The 25049-nt window shown below is 40.4% G+C and overlaps 1 protein-coding gene across 1 annotated transcript in view; it reads left to right on the top strand.

The window, feature by feature from the left end:
• The window catches only part of zdhhc15b (zinc finger DHHC-type palmitoyltransferase 15b), a 54410-nt gene that overhangs the window by 14717 nt on the left and 14644 nt on the right, over positions 1–25049 (top strand). Inside the window, exons 2-6 of the mRNA XM_052021856.1 lie at positions 3487–3513; positions 17424–17518; positions 20901–21021; positions 21549–21618; positions 24354–24386. Coding sequence (XP_051877816.1) covers positions 3487–3513; positions 17424–17518; positions 20901–21021; positions 21549–21618; positions 24354–24386 — 346 coding nt within the window. The remainder of the gene's footprint in view (positions 1–3486; positions 3514–17423; positions 17519–20900; positions 21022–21548; positions 21619–24353; positions 24387–25049) is intronic.

Below are 25049 nucleotides of genomic sequence, written 5' to 3' on the forward strand. Positions count from 1 at the left end.
GAAGGATGTGCTGACGTTGGAGAGGGTTCAGAGGAGATTTACGAGGATGATTCCAGGAATGAAAGGGCTTACGTATGAGGAGTGTTTGTCGGTTCTTGGACTGAACTCACTGGAGTACAGAAGAATGAGAGGGGACCTCATAGCAACATTTAAAATATTAATAGGAAAGGACAGAGTAGATGTGGCTAGGCTGTTTCCCTTGGTGGGTGAGTCCAGGACCAGAGGGCACAATCTTAGAATTAGAGGGTACAGTTTCAAAACAGAGATGAGGAAAAATTTCTTTAGCCAGAGGGTGGTGAATTTGTGGAACTCCTTGCCACATGCAGCAGTGGAGGCCAGATCAGTGGGGGCGTTCAAGGAGGAGATAGATAGATATCTAAATAGTCAGGATATCAAGGGATATGGGGATAAGGCCGGAAATTGGGATTAGAATAGTTTTTTTTCTTTCCACCATTCCCCATTTCTCATTTCTTTTTTCCCTTTCCTTGGAGCAGACTCGATGGGCTGAATGGCCGCCTTCTGCTCCCTTGTCTTGTGATCTTGTGAATTGGGAACAGCTATTTTTGGGCAAGTCCACATCTGACATGTGGAGGGTGTTTAAAGACCAACTACACAGAGTACAGGACAGGTATGTTCCAGTAAAAAGGAAGGACAAGTCTGGCAAGGTGAGGGAACCTTGGATGTCGAGAGAGGTGGTGAATTTGGTCAAGAAGATAAAGGAAGCTTATGCAAGGTTTAGGAAGCTAAAATCAAATGGAGCCCTTGAGGATTATAAAGAAGCCAGAAAAGAACTCAAGGGGAGTTAGGAAAGCTAGGAGGGGCATGTAAAGTCTTTGGAAAGTAGGATTAAAGAGAATCCAAAGGCATTCTATACATACATCTTGGGAGGGGGTAGGACCATTCAAGGATAAAGGAGGGAACATGTGCTTGGAGACAGGATGTGGGCAAGGTCCTAAGTGAGTACTTTGTATCAGTATTTACCGAGGAGGAGGACGTGGAGGATAATGAGATCAGTGTGGAGCGTGCTAATATGCTAGGGCATTTTGAGATAAAGAAAGAGGTAATGTTTGGTCTCTTAAAGAACATAAAGGTGGATAAGTCCCCAGGGCCTGATGGGATATACCCCAGGTTATTCAGAGAGGCAAGAGATGAGACTGCTGCATCCTTGACCAAGATCTTCGTGTCCTGTCTCCCCACAGTCGAGGTCCCAGAGGACTGGCGAGTAGCTAATGTTGTTCTGTTATTCAAGAAAGGAAATAGGGATAATCCTGGAAACTATAGACTGGTGAGTCTCACCTCAATGGTAGGGAAGCTATTGCAGAGGATTCTTAGGGATAGGATTTACAAGCATTTGGAAAACCATGGCCTAATTAGAGACAGTCAGCATGGCTTTCTGCAGGGCAAGTCATGTCTTATTAATTTGATTGAGTTTTTTGAGGAGGTGACAAAGGTGATCGATGAACGTAGAGCGGTGGATGATGTCTACATGGATTTTAGCAAGGCGTTTGACAAGGTTCCTCATGGGAGGCTCATCCAGAAGACTAAGATGCATGGGATCCATGGTAACTTGGCTGTTTGGATTCATAATTGGCTTGCCCATAGAAGACAGAGGGTAGTGGTCGATAGGACTTATTTTGGCAGGAGGTCCGTGACTGGGACCTCTGCTTTTTGTGATGTATATAACTGACCTGGATGACAACGTGGATGGGTGGGTTAGTAAGTTCACTCTAATGATTCAAAGATTGGTGGTGTTGTGGATAGCGTAGAAGATTGCCAAAGGATACAGCAGGATATTGATCAGTTGCAGGTATGGGCAGAGAGATGGCAGATGAGTTTAATCCAGCCAAATGTGAGGTATTGCACTTTGGGAAATCAAATATAAAGGGACAGTACACTGTTAATGACAATATCCTTAACAGTCTTGATGTACAGAGGATTTTGGGGTCCAAGACCATAGCTCCCTGAAAGTGGCTGCACAGGCTGATAGGGTGGCAAAGAAGGCATATGGCATGGTTGCCTTTATTAGTCAAGGCAATGAGTTCAAGAGTCATGAAGTTATGTTGCAGCTTTATAAAACTCTAGTTAGGCCGCATCTGGAGTATTGCAACCAGTTCTGGTCCCCCATTATAGGAAGGATATGGAGGCTTTGGAGAGGGTGCAGAAGAGGTTTACCAGGATGCTGCCTGGATTCCAAGGCATGTGCTATGAGGAGAGGTTACACTAACTTGGTTTGTTTTCTCTGGAGCGGCGGAGGCTGAAAGGAACCTGGTGGAAGTTTATTAGATTATGAGAGGCATAGATAGAGTAGCCAGCTAGTATCTTTTTCTCAGGGTCGAAATGTCTAATACTAGAGGGCATGCATTTAAGGTGAGATGGGATAAGTTTGAAGGAGATGTGCAGAGCAAGTTTTTTTTTGCACAGTGTGTGGTGGGGGCCTAGAATGCACTGCCAGAGGTGGGATGTTTTCTATGGTGCATCGATAAAAGTTGGTGAGTGTCAAAGGGGACGTATCGAATTTCTTTAGCCTCCTGAGGAAGTAGAGGTGTTGGTGAGCTTCCTTGGCCGTGTCATCTATGTGATTTGACCAGGACAGGCTATTGGTGATGTTCACTCCCAGGAACTTGAAGCTCTCAACCCTCTCAACCTCAGCACTGTTGATGTAGACAGGTGCATGTACACTGCCCCCTTTCCTGAAGTCAATGACCGGCTCTTTTGTTTTGTTGACATTGAGGGAAAGGTTGTTCTATGTTCTAATCCAGGCATTCATATTTGTGGTAATTGTTTCTCAGTATTAAGTAAATTTGACCAGCAACTTCTCATGCATGCAGCAGAAAAGGAAACAAGCAGTCATTTCCAGTAAGGCTGCTTCCTTTGCTGAAATAAGTCTCTCATCGTCTTCACAGAACTGAGTAACATCAAATTTGCATTTGATATTTTCTGCCTATTTTTGTAGACCATTAGACCATAACAATGCATGCTGCTAATCAGGTCTGACTGGTGACATGATTTTCGGCTGAATTCTAATAGAGGTTGAATGTCCTGGAGTCAATTAAAAAATTGGCTGCCTGATTTATTATCGTGCCATGTCCTAAAATAAATTCCACAGATTTTTGTACCTTCTACTAATTGTTCATTTTACTGCTACTTAAAGTTGTATCTGCTTTTTTCTTTGCAGAAAATTTATTAGTATGTGTAATATATTACCACAAAGAACTCCTGAAGTGGAGTTATTCATAACATTTTAAGAAGAAATTGAGGATCTGTTTTAAGGGGCATGGGTGTAGTAATAAAGTAGGTAGCTCATGCTACCAAGTGATTTTCATGTAATAGATTTCTGATACAGCAAAAATCATTTTGAGGTCTCTAGCTTGCAAACCAAAGATGATGTCTTTTGTACTGTGAATGACAGGTACTTTTGATGTACCTGATGTGTGTTTTGAATGTTTCCTTATTTAAAAACTTGTTCATTTTTCTTTCTGTACACAGTTACCGTCCAAAATGGTTTGGAAAAAGGTAAGACTTTGTTTTGGATCTTTATAATCTTTTAAGGAACTTGCTTCTCTAGTGAACAGCCAGTATGTTTCTTAATTTTCAATAGGTCAATATAATTTGGTTATATTGGCAAACGGCAAGACCTTAAAACATTGTTAACACCTATCAGCCAGCTGTCTATAATTTACTATAATTTACTGATATTTCGGGTTGTAAAATTTAAACACACTCCCTACAAAATTCAATGTAAATTCAATATCTTACATCAAAGCACAGAAGTACAATATTTATTTGAGGGATTCGTAAACCAAGAGTGAAAAATTTGTTGCTTTGCGTGGAAAATCATATCAGAAATGCATAACTTCACCTTTTAGGCGAGTCAGCTTTTTGTCTTTGATTTGTTAATGCATTCTCTCCTGCTCACTACCATTATTCCCTCCCCTTCCCAATCCGCCCCTGACACCCCCCCTTTCCAAAATATGCTGGGCAATTGCTTTATGTCTGATTATTCACATTCACTGCACCATAATCATAGAAACACAAACCACAGAAGGAGACCATTTGACTCTTTGTGCTGTGCCCACTTGTCTATCATTTATAATATCAACATTCTGAATTTGCCCTCCTTACTTAATTTCTCCGAGGGAAACATAACATAAGTACTCAGATTTTAATAAATAAGCTGTATGATTAATCATCACATTTCAAATATTCACACTGGACTTCCTTTCAGTACAGAAGCATTTGACTTTGGGCCCTGTTAACTAATATGGGTTAATTTAATTATTTCATCAATGTAATGTTATTCTCATTTTATTTGAAAACTTTTAAAAGACTGAAATACATTAAATTTTAAACTTGACATTTTAAATTTTTCACATCCTTTTTTTTGACAAATTGGGCGATTTCACCTGCTTTTGTGATAAGCAAATAAATTTCAGTATGCTCCAAAAATAAAAGCTGCAAGTTAGAAACCTCCAGACCAAGCTAGTTCTCCTTTAACCAACTAACCTAATTCATTTTTGGGGAGCTCATCAGAGGAGGGGTGTTATTTTAGGAGAGTTAACTATTTTTCCATCTCAAGCACCCAGCTTCAATCTACCTGATCCAATATAGCCCACTGCACTCAGGGCATTCTGAAGTTTGCTGGACTCCACTCTGCAGTTTGTTTTAACCCAGTGTTCAGAAGAAACATTTCCTGCTTTTCCTCTTGATGTTACCATCTCTTATATCAGCCTTTTAGCTTTTCTGAGTGGTAATGTCAATTAGTGGCAAATTAAAGGAATACAGGGTACCAAGGTGAGGCACAAACTCATTTCATGGAGGATTCTTGCAGATAAATGACCAAGCAATACTTAAAGCTAAATTCAGACTTGGGTTCCAGAGCAAAGACTAAACATCTAGTCCCCAAAAGATCCAGTTATGTTTGATAGAGAAGTGGTCATAGGAAGGCAGTGTCATATAAGAAAAATCTCTAAATATTGAAAGATTATTTATTTTCCCTTTTTGCTTTGCTTTATCAGAATACCGAGTAAAAATGTATGCCAACGTGTGCCAACATGTATACATGTGATTCTTTCCACACAACAAGGGAAAGAACTTGAGTAGAAAGTAGAAATGAAGTTAGGAAGGTGACCAAAAGTGTCAGATATGAGGATTTTAAAGATGGAAAGAAAAGCAGTAAGGCAAAAGAGATTTTATGGAATGTTAGTGAATCCATTGGAGTGGTGACGAAAGGCTCCACCATTGGCAGGGGATCAGATGGAGGAACTGGGGGAATGTATTGCAAATCAATGTTGGAAGGATGCATGATGCTTGCTGAGATGTAAACATGTTGAATGTTACAGAAGTAGAATGGACCAAGGCCATGGAAGGATTTGAAGACCTGGGATGGCAGATCTGTCATGTGAGGAGAGATTAAGGAGAGTGGACCTGTACTCTCCTGAGTTTAGAAGAATGAGGTTAATCTCCTTGAAATGTTCAAAATTCTTAAAGGGCTTAACAGGGGAGATGTTGAATTGTTGTTTGCTCTGCCTAGGATGTCTAGAACCAGAGTTCACAGTCTCAAAATAAAGAAGTAACCATCTGGGACACAAGTGAAAAAAACTTTCTTCACCAATGGGTAGTTAGTCTTGATAATCCACTCCTTTTGAGGGTGGTGGGGGCACAGGCACTGAATGTATTCAACAAAGACTTTGATAGTTTTTATATATTTAGGTATCCTGTATGGGGTTAATGCAGGAAAGTGGCACTGATTTAGATTTTATTGCACAGCAGATCAGACATGAGGGGCTAAATGGCCTACTATTTCTTATGGCCTGGTGTGTTTTTTTTCAGCTGAGTAGGCCAGGGAAATTGTGTCTTGAAAGCGGTGAAGATACAAATGAAAGTTTTTGCGGTGGCACTGATAGAGAATGTTCCAGATGATTGGAGAGATTCAAACATTGTATGGCTCAAGAGGTGGACACAGCGATTGATCATGTTGGTGACCAAAATGGAAAGAAAACTTGAATCATGGGCCAGAGTTTGGGGATAACATTCAGATCACAGTTCTTTTGACACTTTGCTAAATGGTGATTAATAGGAGACCAGTTCATTTGCAAAAAAACTTGCATGTTTTTTATTTGCTGAGTAAGAGATGGTTGTATGTTCAGTCTCCCTTTGTAAACATGCAAATGTTAGGCATGCCAGCCTGATGTCTTACTGGTCAGCCCCTGCTAATGAAGAATCCTAAAGAAGGCTTCATTGTGCAAGAATTAATAAAGCAGGAATATAGTTAAACCCTTAACTTTCATGGGCAATAACAGTTCCACGAAGTCATAAACAAATCGAGAGTAAAAGCAGCTTGTTTTGGTGAACTGAAACATACAAGCCAAAACTAATGAGTTGTTCATCCAATGGCCAATGTTGCCGGATGCAGGTGTTCATGTTTTTTTTCTATTTTGAAATAGCTTGTTTATTTCATAGACTTCTTCCCATTAACCCAATCAAAATACAGTTACTGTTTTTACAGACCTGGTTGTGAAGTTTGTTAAGTGAATGTTCCGTGACGGTGTGTGAGGAGGGAAGACCAGTATTGATGAAAAACTAATTAACTTGAGTGCATCTTGTAATAATTATCTAGTTAATTGCCAGAAGATTGCTATTGATGATGCTAGTATGAACACATTGGCACAGAAAACAATTTAAAGCCTGAATAATGGGACAGAGATTAGTCCCTAGAAAACACTATTTTGAGTAGAGAAAGAATTTGATTGTTTGCTATTTAAAGGTACTGAAACATCTTCCAAATGGATGTATGCATTAATTATATCTGCTAATATATTTTTGAAATGGGCAAACTCAAAAAAAAAGGGGACACTGTGCAAGCGCAGTGTTAGCTTTGTCCGACCAGGTGGCATGCTGCCATGTGCTTCCTGCTGACATGTCAGATACTGCAACTGGTATCTTGGTTGTCGCTGATGACAGCAGATGAATCATGAGAGAAGCTGACAGATGCTGTGCTCCTTTGCAGTCAGTAAAATATAGTGTCTGGATTTTATTTTGCTACAAGCATAAAACAATTTTTTTTATCTGTGGGTGGCCTAAACATAAATTATATAGGTTGCCTCTTCAAATTTAATAGAGTATGATTTGAATTGGTGGGGGGCGGAATGTCAGAGAAATTTTTATTTTTTATTTTGGTCAGAAATAAGCTGGGGTTGCAATAGTTGAAATAAAAAGTCTCTCGCTTGGCAAGATTTTACTGAAGTAAAACACAGAAGCAAAATACTTTGGATGTTTGAAACCAAAAATAAAAACATAAAATGATTTTTAAAAAATCTCAGCAGGTCAGGTAACATCAATGTAGAGAGGAACTATTAACTTCTGCCCCCTTTTTTTAAGAGTGTGATCTCTGGTTCTGGACACCCCAGATTCTGGAGACATCCTCATATCAACCTTGTCAAGCTCAATAATAATTTTAATAAAAGCACCTCTCTTCAGCTGAATCTTTCATCATATGACAAACTCACCATCCCAGGAATCAGTCTGGTCAACCTTCACTACACTCAATCGCAAGTACATCCTTCCTTAGTTGGGGAGACCAAACCTGTCCACCATCTTCCAGATTCAGTCTCACCAGGGCCTTGTATAATTGGTGCAAGACCTCTCTTGGATTCAAATCATTCTGCAATAAGACCAATATACTATTTGCCTTCCTATTTGCTTGCTAAACCTGCATGTTAATTTTCATTGATAAGTGTGCAGGGATACCCAGGTTCCTCTGAATACCTTTAAAACTCTCGAGATAAAATAAAGTACTTCACGTTCCCATTTCTTTCCCACAAAGTTAATGACCTCACATTATGTTTCAGATCCCATTTCCTTGCCCATTCACTTCACCTGTCTAAATCCTCCTGAAGCCTCTTTGCATCCTTCTCATAGCTCACAATCCTACCCAACTTTTTTTCATCAGCAAACTTGGATATATTGTATTTAATCCAAATCATTAATAGAGAGTGTGAACTGCTCTTTCGTCTTCAAGCATATTGCTCCACTTTCTCGCCTTTATCAATACATTTGCAATTGTGACCAATGCCACTTTGCCTTCTAGGTTTTCAATCATGTTATATTCCGTGCATCTTCTCAATGTTGGAAAAAATCTGTATTTCCCTCTGCAACCAACATACTTTCTCAAACCCTGAAATCTGGAACTTGAAAATCAGGAAAAACACAGATGCCAGAAGTCTGAAATAAAAACAAAAAATGCTAGAAAGTCTCAGTTCTGACGAGGAGTCTCTGATGTGAAGCAATAACTGTCTGATCTGCTGAGTGTTCCCAGCATTTTCTATATTTGTTATAGCTAGACCTTCTTAATTCCCATACCTTTTTATATTCCTTCATACATTATTCAAATTTTTGAAATTTGTTGCTAATCTTATCCATTGCCATTCCTTGATTATTCCTTTTAATCTGTTCTCTTTCTCTTGGGTTCCACCATCATTTTTGCCCTTCAGTATCTTGATTTTAAAAAATAATGTAATTGAATAAAGGCATAACTTCAGAACACATAAAAATAGGAGCCTGCCCCACTGTTCAGTATGATCATGGCTGATCTATGCTGGCCTCAACTTTTCTTCTGTACCAGTTCCCCATAGCCCTCAATTCCTTGATCTTTAAAGTATTTATCTATTTCCACCTTAAATATATCCAATGATCTGGTCTCCAGCACTCTCACAGGCAGAGAATTCCAGAAATCTCAACACCTATTCTGTCAAGCCACACCCCCACCCCACCCTTGGGATCTTGTATGTTGAATAAGGTCACCCCTAATTCTTGTAAACTCCAAGCAATACAGACCCAAATTGTCCAACCTCTCTTGAGAGGATGATCCTCTCATCCCAAGAATTAACCTGCTAAATCTTCTTTGCACTGTATCCTTTTTCAGGTGAGGGAACCAAAACAATGCACAGTATTTCAGATCTGGCCTCATCAACACCCTGTACAACTATAACAAATCTTCCCAATTCTTAAAGTCCAACCGTTTTGCAAGAAAGGCCAAAATGCAGTTTGCTGCCTCGACTACTAGTTGGACCTGCCTGCTAACTTTTTGATATTCATGCAATAGAATACCTAGATGCCTGTAAATTTTATCATTTGCAGTCTATTTCCATTTAGACAATAATCCATCTTTTGATTCCTCTTACCAAGGTGCATGACCTCACACTTCCCCATGTTAAACTCCATTTGACAAGTTTTTGCCCAGTCACTCAATCTATCAGTATCCCCTGCAGAATCACACTGTCCTCATCACAGCATGCCCTTCTGCTGATTTTAGTATCATCAGCAAACTCGGAAATATTATATTTCATTCCATCCTCCAGGTCATTACTGTAAGTAGTAAACAATTGAGAGCCAAGAACTGATCCCTGGGATACTCCACTAGTTACATCCTTCCAGCCTGAAAAGAACCTGTATATTCTAACTCTTTGTTTTCTGTGTGACAGCCAATGTTAAATCCATACTAACACACTTCTTCCAATACTTTGGTCTCTTAATGTATGCACCAGCTTTTTATGTAGCACTTTGTTAGTTGGCTTTTGGGAATCTAAACACACAACGTCTACAGGTTCCTCTCTATCAGCTCTTGCTCTTAATCCTCAAAGAATTCAACCAAATTTGTCAAACGTGATTTGCGCTTCATAAAACCATATTGATGAGGTTCGATTATATTCAGCTTTCCTAAATGATGAATTATTCCTTCTTTCATTATTGACTCTAGCACCTTGCCAACAATTAACTGGCCTTCAGTTCCCCACCTTCTGTCTTCTGACCTTGTTGAACTAAGGAGTCACATTGGCTGTTTTACTGGTACCCTCCTGGAATTCAGTGAGTTTTGAAAAATTCAACCAATGGGTCCGCTATCTCTGTAGCTACTTCCTATAGAATTCTTGCCTGCAAGCCATTGGATCTTGGTGAATTATCTATCTGTAGCCCCATTAGTTTCTCCAATACAACTTCCCTTGTGATTCGGCTTTTTACAAATTCCTCCCTTTATTTGAAATTACCCTGTCTGTTAGGGATATTTGCAGAATCCTTCACCGTGAAGACTGATGCAAAAAATTGATTTAACATGAAACCTTCCTTATTTCCTGTTATTAATTCACCAGCTTAATTCTCTAGAGGTCCCGCATTTACCTTAGTTGCCGCCTTCCTTTTTATGCATCTGCAGAGACCATTACTGTTTGATTTTTGATATTGCCTGCAAGTTTTCTCTCAAAATCAATTTTTCTCATGAATTAAGTCTTTTGCTGCTGAATTCTGCAAGCTTCCCAGTCCACTGGCCTACCACCAGCCCTTGCCACTTTGTATGCCCTACTTTTCAATTTAACATTATCCTTGACCTCTGTTAATCACAGATTATGCCTCTTTCTCATGGAATCCCTCTTTCTAATTGGCATAAATTCCTGCTGAGGATAATCTTGGAAAAGGTAGTATTATTTTATTTTAACTCTCCCTTGGTTATTATTTTCATGTTCTTTGAGGCAAGGAATGAAATAAATGTTTCATATTTTTCATATAAGCCTCCAGTGCCTATGTTAAGCACAGTCAGTTCGGGAATAGCATAGCTAACTGCAGGGGAAATCTCTGCTCCAAAACTGTGCTTCAACTTCCAAATGGCCCATGTCTAGTGAGTTTACAATGTTCCTATTCTTTTAACAAAACTTGATAGCTAATAGAGGACAGATGTCTCCTTCCCATTAATTTGTGATGCACTTGAACATGAAACCTACAAATGAAAGTGAAAGCCAATTAAATAAAGTAGGGATGTAAGATCAGGTGATGTGGGAGTTGGTGGATCCCATTGTGCTTCAAGTGTTGGTTGCTTGAGGAACTCTGGCTCAAAGTTGATAACCTGGAACGTGCACTTCAAACACTTTGACGCATCAGGGAGGGGGAGTGTTACCTGGACGCTATGTTTCAGGAGGCAGTCACAGCCGTTAGATTAACTACTTCAAATTTGGTCTGTGGTCAGGCATAAGAGGGTGTGACTGCAAGAGAGGCAGGTAGGGAGATCCAAGAGGTAGTGCTGGAGGATCCTCAGCCCTTGAGCTTGTCCAACAGGTCTGAGATGCTTGCTCCCTGTGCAGATGAGAATGGGGGCTGTAGGAAGGATGAGCAGCCTAATCGTGGCACCATAGTTCAGGGAGCCATTCAAGAGGGGGAGAGAGGAGAAATGTAGTTGTAATTGGGTATAGTATAGTCAGGGGAATAGATACAATTCTCTGTCACAAGGATTGAGAGTCCTGAAGGCTGTGGTGCCTGCCTGGTGCCTGGGTTCAGGACATCGCATCTGACCTGCAGAGGAATTTGGAATGGGAGGGGAAAGATTCAGTTGTCGTGGTCAATTTGGGTACCAACGATGTATGTAGAACCAGGAAAGAGGTTCTGCTGATGGAATTTGAGCAACTGGGGACTAAATTAAAAAGCAGAACCAATAAAGGTAATAATCTTTGGAATGCTACCCAAGCCATGAGCAAATTGGCACAGGGTCAGGAAGATCAGAGCGTTAAATCCGTGGCTCAAAGATTGGTGTGGGAGAAGTGGCTTTGAATTTGTGGGACATTGGCACCAGTATTGGGGAAGGAGGGAGCTGTTCTGATGGGACGGGTTCTATCTGAACCATGCTGGGACCAGGGTCCTGGCAAATCGCATAACTAGGGCTGTGGATAATCGCATAACTAGGGCTTTCAACTAAATAGTAGGGGGGTGCGTTTAACAGATTGGAAAAGTATGGATAAAGTAAAAGGGAAGGAGAGTGCAGGAGAAATTACTGAAGTCTCCAGAATAAAGAATAAGGCAGAAAGATTAGAAAGGGATAAGAATGTAACTTCAGGCAACGTGGAGACAAATTCGAGAAGAAGGGTAGTGAATACAGGACTGAAGGTGTTATATTTGAATGCACGCAGCATATGAAATTAGGTAGATGAACTTATAGCGCAGTTAGAAATTGGCAAGTATGACATTGTGGGCATCACATAGTCGTGGTTGAAAGATCAAAACCAGGAGCTAAACAGCCAAGGATGCACATCCTATTGAAAAGACAGGCAGGTGGGCAGAGGGGGTGGGGTGTCTCTTTTGGTAAAACATGAAATCAAATCCTTAGCAAGAAGTGACATAGGATCAGAAGATGTAGAATCATTGCGGATGGAGTTAAGAAACTGCAAGGGTAAAAAGACCCTGTTGGGAGTTGTATACAGGCCTTCGAATAGTAGCCAAGATGTGGGATACAAATTACAACAGGAGATAGAAAAGGCAGGCAAAAAGGTCAATGTTACAGTGGTCATGGGGGATTTCAATATGCAGGAGGTAAATTGGGAAAATCAGGTTGGTACTGGATCCCAAGAGAAGAGATTTATAGAATGCCAATGAGATGGCTTTTTAGAGCAGTTTATAGTCGAGCCCACGAGGGAATTCTGGATTTGGTGTTGTGTAATGAGCCAGATTTGATTAGGGAGCTGAAGGTAGAGGAAATCTTAGGAGACAGTGATCATAATAAAGAAAATATTCACCTGCAGTTTGAGAGGGAGAAGCTAAAATCAGATGTATTGGTATTACAGTTGAGTAAACGTAACTACCGAGGCATGAGAGAGGGGCTGGCCAAAGTTGATTGGAGGGGGACCCAAGCAGGGATGATGGTAGAGCAGCAATGGCAGGAGTTTCAGGGAGTAATTCGGAAGACACAGGATCAGTTTATCCCAAAGAAGAAGAAGCATTCTAAAGGGAGGATGAGGCAACCGTGGCTGACAAGGGAAGTTAAAGACAGCATAAAAGCAAAGGAGAGGGCATACAATATTACAAAAATTAGTGGGAAGCTAGAGGATTGGGAAGCTTTTAAAAACCACAGAAGGAAACTAAAAAAGCAATAAGGGGAGAAAAAATGAAATATGAAGGTAAGCTAGCCAATAATATAAAAGAGGATACCAAAAGTTTTGTCAGATACATAAAGAGTGAAAGAGAGGCAAGAGTGGACATCGGACCACTGGAAAATGATGCTGGAGAGGTAGTAATGGGGAACAAAGAAATGGCAGGAAAACTGAATGAGTATTTTGTGTCACTCTTCACTGTGGAAGACACCAGCAACATGCTAGAAATTCAAGAGAGTTGGGGCAGAAGTGAGTATAGTCGCTATTACTAAGGAGAAGGTGCTTGGGAAACTGAAAGGTCTGAAGGTAGATAAGTCGCCTGGACCAGATGGACTACACCCCAGGATTCTGAAAGATGTAGCTGAAGAGATTGTGGAGGCATTAGTAGGGATATTTCAAGAATCACTAGATTCAGGAATGGTTCTGGAGGACTGAGGAGTGGAGTGATATTTGCGATTTTCCAGTTCTCCAGAACCATTCCTGAAGAAAGGAGGGAGGCAAAAGACAGGAAATTATAGGCCAGTTAGCCTGACTTCAGTGGTTGTTAAGATGTTAGAGTCCATTATTAAGGATAAGGTTTTGGGGTACTCGGAAGCACATGATAAAATAGGCCGAAGTCAGCATGGTGTCCTTAAGGGAGATCTTGCCTGACAAATCTGTTGGAATTCTTTGAGGAAGTAACAGGTAGGATAGACCAGGGAAAGTCAGTGGATGCTGTTTACTTGGATTTTCAGAAGACCTTTGACAAGGTGCCGCACATGAGGCTGCTAAACAAGATAGGAGCCCGTGGTATTACAGGAAAGGTACTAGCATGGATAGAAGATTGGCTGACTGACAGAAGGCAAAGAGTGGGAATAAAGGGAGCCTTTTCTGGTTGGCTGCCGGTGACTAGTGGTGTTCCACAGGAGTCAGTGTTGGGTCCGCTACTTTTCACGTTATATATTAATGATCTGGATGACGGAATTGATGGCTTTGTGGCCAAGTTTGCAGATGATACAAAGATAGGTGGAGGGGCAGGTAGTGTTAAGGAAGCAGGGAGTTATCAGAAGGACTTGGGCAGGTTGGGAGAAGTGGCAGATGGAATACGGCGTAGGGGATTGTACGGTTATACACTTTGGTAGAAGGAATAAAGGCGTAGACTATTTTCAAACAGAGAGCGAATTCAGAAATGGTAGATGCAAAGGGACTTGGGAGTCCTAGTGCAGAATTCCTTAAAGGTTAACTTGCAAGTTGAGTTGATAGTAAGGAAGGCAAATACAATGTTAGCATTCATTTTGAGAGGATTAGAATATAAAAGCAAAGATATAATGCTGAGGTTTTATAAGGCATTGGTCAGACCACATTTGGAGTATTGTGAGCAGTTTTGGGCCCCATATCTAAAGAAGGATGTGCTGGCATTGGAGAGGGTCCAGAGGAGGTTTACAATAATAATCCCAGGAATGAAAGGGTTAACGTATCAGGAGCATTTGATGGCTCTCGGCCTGTACTCACTGGAGTTTAGAAGGGTGAAGGGGGGAATCTCATTGAAACCTACTGAATATTGAAAGGCCTGGATAGAATGGACATGGAGAGGATGTTTCCAGTGGTGGGAGAGTCGAGGACCAGAGGGCACAGCCTCAGAATAGAAGGACGTCCCTTTAGAACAGAGATGAGGAGGAATTCCTTTTGTGAGAGGGTGGTGAATCTGTGGAATTCATTGCCACAGTTGGCTGTGGATGCCAAGTCATTGGGTATATCTAAAGCGGAGGTTGATAGGTACTTGATTAATAAGGGTGTCAAAGGTTATGGGGATAAGGCAGGAGAACTGGGTGAGGGGGAAAAATAAATCAGCCATGACTGAATGGCGGAGAAGACTCGAAGGGCCAAATGGCCTAATTCTGCTCCTATGTCTTATGGTCTTCTGAAAGAAAAATCCTTCTAGTCCCATTTTTCTGATATCCACACTTGCACTAGTGGTTTATCCTGTATAGACTGCAACTAGAAATTAATTAGAAAGTTACCTGAAATATATATGTGTTAAAAATCTTGTATTAGATATTCTGTCAGTGACTTCATTTAAGGCAAAGTGATTGTATTTTGTCTGCCCCTAATCTCCTTATGGTCTGCCAAGTGGAATATCGTTGCTAGTGGATTGGAGTGTACTTAGCTGGCCCAAACTCTGGCAGCTTAGCTAAGTGTAGCAATTGAGATTCATTTTGTCCTCTCTCTTCCAAAATTTTCAGCGAGGCAGCCATTAATGTTTGATTTCCACTCCAAATATAATTCAATATCTTTAAAGCATATTGACATTAGATTATTTAAAGGCAGCGTTTTTATTACCTAAATAGAAACATTGCAAAATAATTTTGGCTGTTTTATTTCACCACTATCCTTATTGCTCCATAAATGCAAGGTTCCATTGAAATGTCCTGAAATAGTGAGCTATGTGAAGAAACAAAATCCGTCATCGCTTTGTGTTGTTTCAACACTTGTGAAAGTTTCCTTGGCAAAAGATTGTCAGCAAACCTGATTAAAAATAAATGTGCAGCCTTGCTGGCCATACCCAGATGCCAAAAATATTTTGTCCACATCGGTATACTTCAAAATAGTTCATTTTGTCTTAATTGCTTTGGAGCTTTTTAATAATATAATGAAGCTATATAAATGATTTTCTTTGATTTGAAATCAAAGATTTAAAATAGGACCCTCCTACTGAATTTGTGAGTATTGCAAGGTGGATTATGTATCTTTTAAGAACAGAAAACCATATTACATGTTTTTTCAGCATGTAGAATAGTTTCTGTTAAGGAGTATTGAATGAATATCAAAGAAATAGTCCATATTAAGCAGTTCTTTTATTTGAAGTTTACTTGGGCAGTGCAACAGTCTGGTAGCACACTGTGTTTTCATTATCTAGCTGCTGCTAAGAAGTCTCAACTATTTGCTGTTCGGGTTCTAAATTAAAGATTTCATGATAATTTATAGTTTTGCCATAAAAATTGTCTCAGCAGTGCAAATTGGTGAGAATTTAACAATTTTAATAGGGAACCGATCAAGATAGCTGCATGGGAGCTAGCTTAGAACAAAGGCTGTTGTTAGGGCACAGCCAACGAACATTTTGGGATGGCAAAAAACATTCAACTTTTGAAGCCATCCTATTTTGTGAAAGGCTTTGGATCACTCAGCTTCTGCTCTGTACTCAGCATTCGCCTCTGGCCATCATCACATCACTCATTGCTTGAAATGGAGGACATGATGTGCTAGCAGAATTGGAATTGGTTTATTATTGTCACATGTACCAAGGTACAGTGAAGAGCTTGTCTTGCAAACCGTTCATACAGATCAATTCATTACATAGTGCATTGAGGTAGTACATAGTAAAACAACAACAGAATGCAGAATAAAGTGGTACAGCTACAGAGAAAGTGCAGTACAGGTAGACAATAAGGTGCAAGCTCATAACATGTTAGATTGTGAGGTCGAGTCCATTTTATCATACTAGGGAACCATTCAGTAGTCTCATAACAGCGGGATAGAAGCTGTCCTTGAGCCTGGTGGTACGTGCCTTCAGGCTTTTGTATCTTCTGGCCAATGGGAGAGGGGAGAAGAGACAATGTCCAGGGTGAATGGGGTCTTTAATTATGCTGACTGCTTTACCAAGGCAGCAAGAAGTATAGACAAGAGTCCATGGAGGGTTTGCTGGTTTACGTGATATGCTGAGCTGTGTCCACAACTCTCTGCGTTTTCTTGCGATTACGGGAAGAGCAGTGAATGATATCTTTAAGTATTGCTGAGACATAATCTGAGACAAAACTGACTCTCTTAATTGAAGGCGTGGTCACTCCCTGATGATATTTGATGTAATTAACCTTTTACCAAAAAAAAAATTTTCAATTTTTAGTGTTTTGATTCAAACTATTCTAAGAAGTTATGGAGTCACAGAGGCGCACAGCACAGAAATGGGTTTCTCGGCCCAGTGAGTCCATGCCAACAATCAACCACATGTTTACACTATTCCTATGTTAATCTTATTTTTTATTGCCCCACATTCTTATCAACTCCTGGTAGATTATGGGCAATTTACAGTGGCCAATTAACTTACCAATCCACACACCTTTGGGATGTAAGAGAAACCAGAGCACCTGAGGGAAACCTATGCGGTTACACAGAGAATATGCAAACTCCGCACAGACCGCACCTGAGGTCAGGATTCAACCCAGGTCTCTGATGCCAGGAGACCACTTGCACCACTGTGCCACCCTGAAGTCTTCTGCATCATTCTCCACTGATCCATGTTTTTAGCCACTGATCTATGTTTTTACCATTTAGCAGTTGTCTACTCATTGATAAGATTGCCATCAGCATTACTATTGCATGTCGTCTGTTTGGAAGACAAAGTTGAATGTCTAAACCTTGCAAATAGAAACATATTTGTCAGTAAATTTAGCTGCACTTGTTTTTCAAAATGCAAATGTTATTATTTATCTGTTTTAAAAATGTAACCATCTTGGCTTTATCTGATCATTTTTTTTTGTTGTATTACAGCTGCATATCTTGTGATATTTCATTTATTTTTTGTGCTGTTTGTGTGGACCTATTGCAAAGCTATTTTTACAGAACCAGCACAGCCTTCCCGAAAGGTAATTCAATTTGACTTAAGTGAGCAGTGATTGATCTTGTGTAAAAAAAAATAAAGATAAATCATGTTTAACTTCATCATGGTTTATGTAAAGGTGACTGGATTACGCTGGCTCTACATAAGATCTTGATACCCCAGGAACTCTGTAACAGAGTAGAGAATTGTAAGGTGTCTGTTACATTCCCTCCAGTGCTGTTGGATGCTGATTCTAGTAGCATTACTGAAGGAAGCGTAAAGACCATTGAGATAGAGGGTGAATTGAGAAACAGGACTGCAGATGCTGGAATATAGATGAAAAACATGATGATGCTGGAGGAACTCAGCAGGCCAGGCAGCATCCATGGAGAACAGAAGGCAGTCAATGTTTCGGTTCAGGACCCTTCTTCAGCCACGCACAACCTCATCTTCACCATGGACGTCCAGTCCCTATTTACCTCCATTCCCCATCATGATGGCCTCACCGCCCTCCGCTTCTTTCTTGACCAGAAACAGGAACAGTCCCCTTCTACTAACACTCTCTGCCTGGCTGAACTTGTCCTCACCCTAAACAACTTCACTTTTGATTCCTCTTATGTTCTACAGACCAAGGGCGTAGCTATGAGCACTCGGATGTGCCCTAGCTCTGCCTGCCTCTTTGTTGGCTACGTTGAACAGTCTCTGTTCCAAGCCTACTCTGGCCCCATTCCTCAACGCTTTCTCCGCTATATCAATGATTGCATTGGTGCCACCTCTTCCACCCTTGCGGAACTCGACAGTTTCATAAATTTCGCCACAAATTTTCACCCTGCTCTCCAATTTACTTGGACTATCTCTAACACCTCTCTCTCCTTCCTCGATCTTTCCATCTCCATCTCAGGAGATTCCTTATCCATCAACATCTTCTACAAACCCACTGATGCCCACAGCCACCTCGACTACAGCTCCTCCCACCCTGTCTCTTGCAAGGACACGATCCCTTTTTCTCAATTTCTCCACCTCTGCTGCATCTGCTCCCATGACAAGGCTTTCCACTCCAGGACATCCGAGATGTCCAACTTCTTTTCTAACCGTGGCTTCCCCCCTACTGTGGTCGAGAGAGTTCACACGTGCATCTCTGCCATTTCCCACACCTCTGCTCTCACCCCCACCCCTCCCAGACCCAACAGGGATAGGGTCCCCCTTGTCCTCACATTTCATCCCACCAGCCTACGTATCCAACACATCATTTTCCCACCATCTCCAACAGGACCCCATCACCAAGCATATCTTCCCCTCTCCACCCCTTTCTGCCTTTCGCAGGGACTGCTCCCTCTGCGACTCCCTAGTTCAATCTGCTTCTTCCACTCCCCCCCCTCCCCCCCCCCCCCCCCTCCCCCCCCCCACCCCCCCCCCCCCCCCCCCCCCCCCCCCCCCCCCCCCCCCCCCCCCCCCCCCCCCCCCCCCCCCCCCCCCCCCCCCCCCCCCCCCAGTTCATCCCACTCCCACCCCGGGAACTTTCCACTGCCCCAGCTATAGGTGCAACACCTGCCCCTACACCACTTCCATCCAGGGACACAAACAGTCCTTTCAGGTGAGACAGAGATTCACCTGCACCTCCCTTAATATCATCTACTGCATTCGGTGCTCCGAGTGTGGCCTCCTCTACATTGGTGAGACCAAATGCAGGCTAGATGACCGTTTCGCAGAACACCTACCTGCACTCCGTCTGTAACTGTGACCTGCATCTTCCCGTTGCCAGTCACTTCAACTCCCCCTCCCACACTATCAGATATGTCAGTCCTCGGCCTCCTCCACTGCCAGGAGAATTCTAAGTGCAGACTGAAGGAACAGCACCTCATTTTCCGTCTTGGAACCTTGCAGCTTAATGGCATGAACATTGAATTCTCCCACTTTAAGTAATCCCCCAACCCCCAACCATGCCTCTTCTTTTCTTCCCTTTCCCAGCCTATCTCTCTTTTTTCTACCCCCCTTTTTTTCTCCTTACTTTTACCCATCCGCTGGTAGATCTGCTCTCCCCTCCTCCCCCACACCTGCCTATCACTATCTCTTACCTGCATCTACCTATCACTATCTTATGCCCACCCCGCCTCCCCTCTTTTCCCTCCTATATATTGGACTTCCCCTTTTCCTATCTTCAGTCCTGAAGAAGGATCTTGAGCTGAAATGTTGACCACCTGCTTTTCTCCACAAATGCTGCCTGGCATGCTGAGTTCCTCCAGCATCATCGTGTTTTTCATCAGAAGGTGAATTGAGCTTCCTTTGTGCAGTTTGTTTCGAGCAGCTTAAGCAAGAATGCACCTTCTTGGCTATAGTCTGTTTGAGTTAGTTGCTTTCAGTAAATGGGAGAAATCTAACAAAATTAGTGGATAAATTTATAAACAATGAAAAATATCTTCAAAAATAAGGCTTGATCTGATAGAACTGCTGCACCACAGTTAAAATTTTAATAAAACTTAGTCACTTGGTATCATAATGTTGTAGAGTTTTGTAGACTTTTGAAGGATGTGTATAACACTAAGGTTCTTGAATTTTATTCTGTTCCACTTTCACCATCATCATTTTCTTTTCACTAACTTCCATTTCTATAGGTCTTCGCTTCCCCTTCAGGATGTCCCAAGATCCTTTACACTTACTGAAATGATGTTCAAGTTTTATCTCTATTGTATCTTAGAAAATCAGTAGTAAATTGTCATATGAGAAACGCACACAAAAAACAGCAATGTGATAATGGCCAAATAATTGTGAATAACGTCGAATGATGGATGAATATTGGCAATGAAAATAATTCTTCCACTCTTCTACAAAGTGGTGCCATTGGATCCTTTGCATCCACTTTACTAAGCAGCAGGGCTTTGGTTTAAAGAGTCATCTCAAAGTTGGATGTTCTACTTGCACTTGTGCCTTCAGAGCTAGGAAGGTAGCCTGTTTTTTAGTAGAGCGTAGCCAATGTACCATTTTGAAAGGAAAGCCTCCTGACAGTTAAAATTCTGCTTAGCATCTTAATGCTTTCAGCCAGGTTTGAATGCAGTGTTCAATTCAGTATTGTGGTATTGCTAGCTGTTGAGCAAGACAGTACTAAAGTGCCACAACTCTTTACTCTTAAAAATGGCAATAATTAATGCGAAAAGGATATACTGTATTAAAACCATGGATGGTGAGGTTGTAATTTTTTTCACTAGGGTATTAAATTCTTTTGTCTATCTTCTTGTGAGTTTTGAGAGAGTGGCCCTGATAGTAAACCCTGATATTATCATTGCTAGTATTTCCTTCTGGCTTCCTATCATATAATAATTTGACATCACCTTTATTCTTCTTGCTCCACCAGAAAATTAACTTTTTAATAAGACATTCTTGCACAGTCTTGTTAATGGATTAAATTTGTTACATTTTTCATGTGCTTGTAGTTTCAATTGGCCAGAGCTGACAGAGAAAGATATGAACGAGAAGAAAATCCTGAGGTGCAAAAGCAAATTCTATTGGATGCAGCTAAAAGGTTACCAGTGTACACCAGGACTGCATCCGGAGGTATGAGGATCTAATATCACACACAATGTATTTAGCTGTGATAGTGTGCTGTGTGACATTTATAATGTGTCAACTATTTGAAAAACTAACATAAATGCAATGAATCAGTAGCAAAAGTAGACTCCTTTTGGGAAAATTATTAATTGAATTAGAAGTGAGAACAAAGAATTATAACTGGAAAGAAAGAATTTACTAAATGTTAAACAGGAAGAGATTTTTAATGGTGTACTTCAGGTGGAAATGACAATACTGATTTCAGCTTAAAGTCAGTTCTTACATTATCTTATTAACTACCAGTTTATTGGCCTTGTATGTTGTTAGATTCTATAACATTGACCACCCTTTAGACTTGTTGAAATGCTTTATTTCTGGATTTATAGACTGTTGATAAGTATCTAAATCCTGTTATATACTAATGGTTTAAAAAGGAAGAACTTTTCCAAGAAATTTTTGATTTTGAAAGTTCTTCATCTTAGCATTAAATTGCAGGAGAGCAATACTAATCTTTGCGTTCTTCTTTTCATTAGCCATCCGATACTGTGACCGGTGCCAACTGATTAAGCCTGATCGTTCTCATCACTGCTCTATCTGTGACATGTATGTAGTTCAGATCTTTTAATTAAGAAAACCTTAAATAAAGCAACTAGATTAATTTAGATGAACAATGTTCTTGTACAAATGATCATACGTGTAGATTGGATTCCATGAACATAGACTTAATTCTAATATGTACCCTATTCTTGCAGTGCAGTTCGGGCGATATCACTTGCTACAATGGACAGATTTCTCACCTGCAGAGTTTCATATTCATGGTATCACTACATAATTAGTAACATGGTTTCTCCCCTGCTGGAGAATGGAATGCTGACTATACCTCTTTTCATGTCTTTGTTTTTCACATCAGAACCTCTGTGTATCAACCGCTGCAGTGCTACATTTGTAATGAGTTGCTGGCCTTTTAATGCATTTTGCAGATATAACTAGAATGCTATCATTAGACAGTCATCTATGTGAATCTGACAAAATTCATGCCTTGTATGCAATAGAAAGGAAAGTGAAGATGGGGATGATCTAATTTCAAACACTGAGAATGTGAGCTTCGTGAGATCAAAAAGAATACAATAATGCATTCAATCCTGCATTGAACAGATATCTAAGTACAGGAAGTCCCTGACTTACGAACGCCCGACTTACAAATATCCGTACTTACAAACCGACCTTCGTGGTCCCCGGGCCAAGTGCGCATGCACGGACACTGTTCCGAGTTACACACAGAATCGGGTTACAAACAGTCTCAAAAACAGAACCCGTTCGTAACCCGGGGACTTCCTGTGTAGCAATTTAAAATGACAGTGTGATTTTTTTTATTATTTGATGCAAAAATTAGTGAAATAAGCAAGGGTTAAAACAATGCATCAGTTCTCTCTTATCACATGAATGTCCTTGTGGTTACATTCAGGGCACTACTGAACTGCTTAGAGCAGAAGTAGGAGGAGGAATAGGACACACAGTCCCTTGAGCTTACTCCCCATTTGACAAGATCATCACTTACCTATCTCAGTTCCACTTTTCTGCCTGACCCCCAGCCTGACCCCCATATACATGAAGGTCAATTGAAGATCATAGATCTGAAACACTGGCACAAGTTATGCTGACTTACAGCCAACAGTTTCAGAAGGAATCACCAGCTGTCAACTGTTCACACCTCAGCACATCAGACTTCCCAAGTGTAAAATGAAAAGCAGAAGGTGAAGGTGTGCTAAGGATTAGATGTTGGCATATTTTACATTACACCCAACAGTGGAGCAGTCAGGTGCAGAGAAAGGGACTGGTTGCACTCTGCATCCAGTTCTCAGCTTTATAGCACGGAGGCCTGTTGGGTTTACAGAGACTCTTCATTTCAATGTCTTTTGAAAAAGGTAAATGCTTTATTTACTTTATTTGGATGTTTCTAATTATTGATGTTTTAATTTGCATTTAATTATATTTTTACATTTAATTACCAGAACAATTTTTTTAATCCCCTGTATTTTTTTGAATACTCTTAAATGTCTCTGCCTTTCAGAAGTTTTTATAAAGTTTTAAAAAAGCCTTGATGGCTATCAAGAGACATCAAGGTAATCAGGGAGGGCCTTGAAATACACTGCCTGACGTCTGCTTGTTGAACAGAATCCATTTCACCTCACCAGATATCTGTCAGGTGCAGAGGTTCATTCAGTCATCTTCATTTGGAAAAATTATACATGGGTGGATACAAAGGGCAATGGGTCCAGCTATGAACCGGGTCCAGCTATGAACCAGCTCCAGGATAATCTGACCAGTTAACTTTGTTTCTCTTTCCACAGACCTTGTTTTTTTTTCATTTTCTGCTCTAACCCATAACCTGCATTACCCTGAATTCCAAAAGTCAATCAGCCTTGGAGGCACTGAGCAAAGAAAGAAAAAATGAGTAAATTAGTCTGCTAAGCCTTTATAGAAATTAGCAGTTGTTTCAAGGGACAACTGGTTATAAATTGTAGGGCAATATCAGAGGTTGGTGAAAGTTAAAGTGACAATGGACTATTTAAAAAAAACTTGGGTGAAAGGCTTAGAAAGATAATAAAACAACAAGTAAACATATAATGGATAAGGAACAAATGCTCAAACATTACAGTTTATTGAACTGTGCAAATAATTAATGTTCTCATTATCTAGACTGAATCATAGATTAAAATTATTTAGTCTTGTTGGACATATTCCTGGATTAATCTATGGTCATTAAATTTCAATGTGGCTTGGACGTTCTGATTAATAGTATTTCACATCCTCCCTTTCTCCCAGACCTTTACACTCCAGTTCTGACCACTAGCACATCATCATTTTAATTGCTTAGTTATTTGCAGCAGTGCTTTCAACTGCCCGAACCCTAACTCTAGAATTCCCTTCCCAAACTTCTCCATCTCCTTATCTCTCCTATTTTTAGGAAGCTCCTTAAAATTTACCTCATTAATCAATCTGCTATATCTCCTATGCAGGTTTGTCAAACTTTGTTTGCTGATACTTCTGTGAAGTGCCTTGACTTTTCTTGCATAGCAGGGGAATTAAGGGTTATGTGGAAAAGGCAGATAGGTGGAGCTGAGTTAATGGTCAGATTATCCATGATCTTAATGAATGCCGGAGCAGGCTTGATGGACCAGCTGGCCTACTCCTGCTCCTATTTCTTATGTTTTTAAAAGTGCTAAATGCTCTTGTAAGTTTATGTTGAAGACCAGCCAAATTTCTCCTGGAACCACTCAAGCTTTTTAAATGTCGATTATTTACCACTAATAGAGTTTTTGTGTTTTTGTTTGTAGGTGTGTATTGAAAATGGATCATCATTGTCCTTGGTAGGTCAAAATTAATATCTAACTGATTACTGGGCACCAAGTGTAATCAAGTCATAAATCTATTTATAACCAGGCCATTAACTGGTATATAATAGAATTTGTAGTAATCTAGAGTGCACAGAGTATGTTTTCTCATGCTATGTATTTCTTAATTACATGGTTTATCATCTTTAACATTGAAAATCCTGTTGAAATAAACTTGTGATAACTTGTTGCAACCATATTATCTCCCTGATAATGTGTTGTAGAGCCTTACTTATCATTCATTAGTCACTGTGACCTAGAACTGTTAGTCTGGAGATTAAAAATGAGTTTAAGTATAAAATCATGTCCAATTAGTATTCCAAGATTCCTTAATTTGAGAGTAGTTCCATTTCTTGCCCCATCAAAATACATGTACTATAACTAGGCAAATTCATAAAATATTGAATGGGACATCGATTTTAGATAGGTGGAGCTTTGGTTGAAGTTTACTTTCCTGAAAGTTTATCTGTCTAATAAAAAGTTTTCCTTAGCATCAAGGTTCCATGCTCCAGTGTATTAAAAAAAATTAATGGTTTGGGAAATGTATACATTTTGACCTTAGTACAAGAGCAGGCACAGCTTTAACGTTCTGCATGATTGGCTCAGTGGTAGGACTTGCCTCCTAATTAATAAATGATG

This window comes from Pristis pectinata, chromosome 8 (assembly GCF_009764475.1).
Source record: "Pristis pectinata isolate sPriPec2 chromosome 8, sPriPec2.1.pri, whole genome shotgun sequence".
NCBI lineage: Eukaryota > Metazoa > Chordata > Chondrichthyes > Rhinopristiformes > Pristidae > Pristis > Pristis pectinata.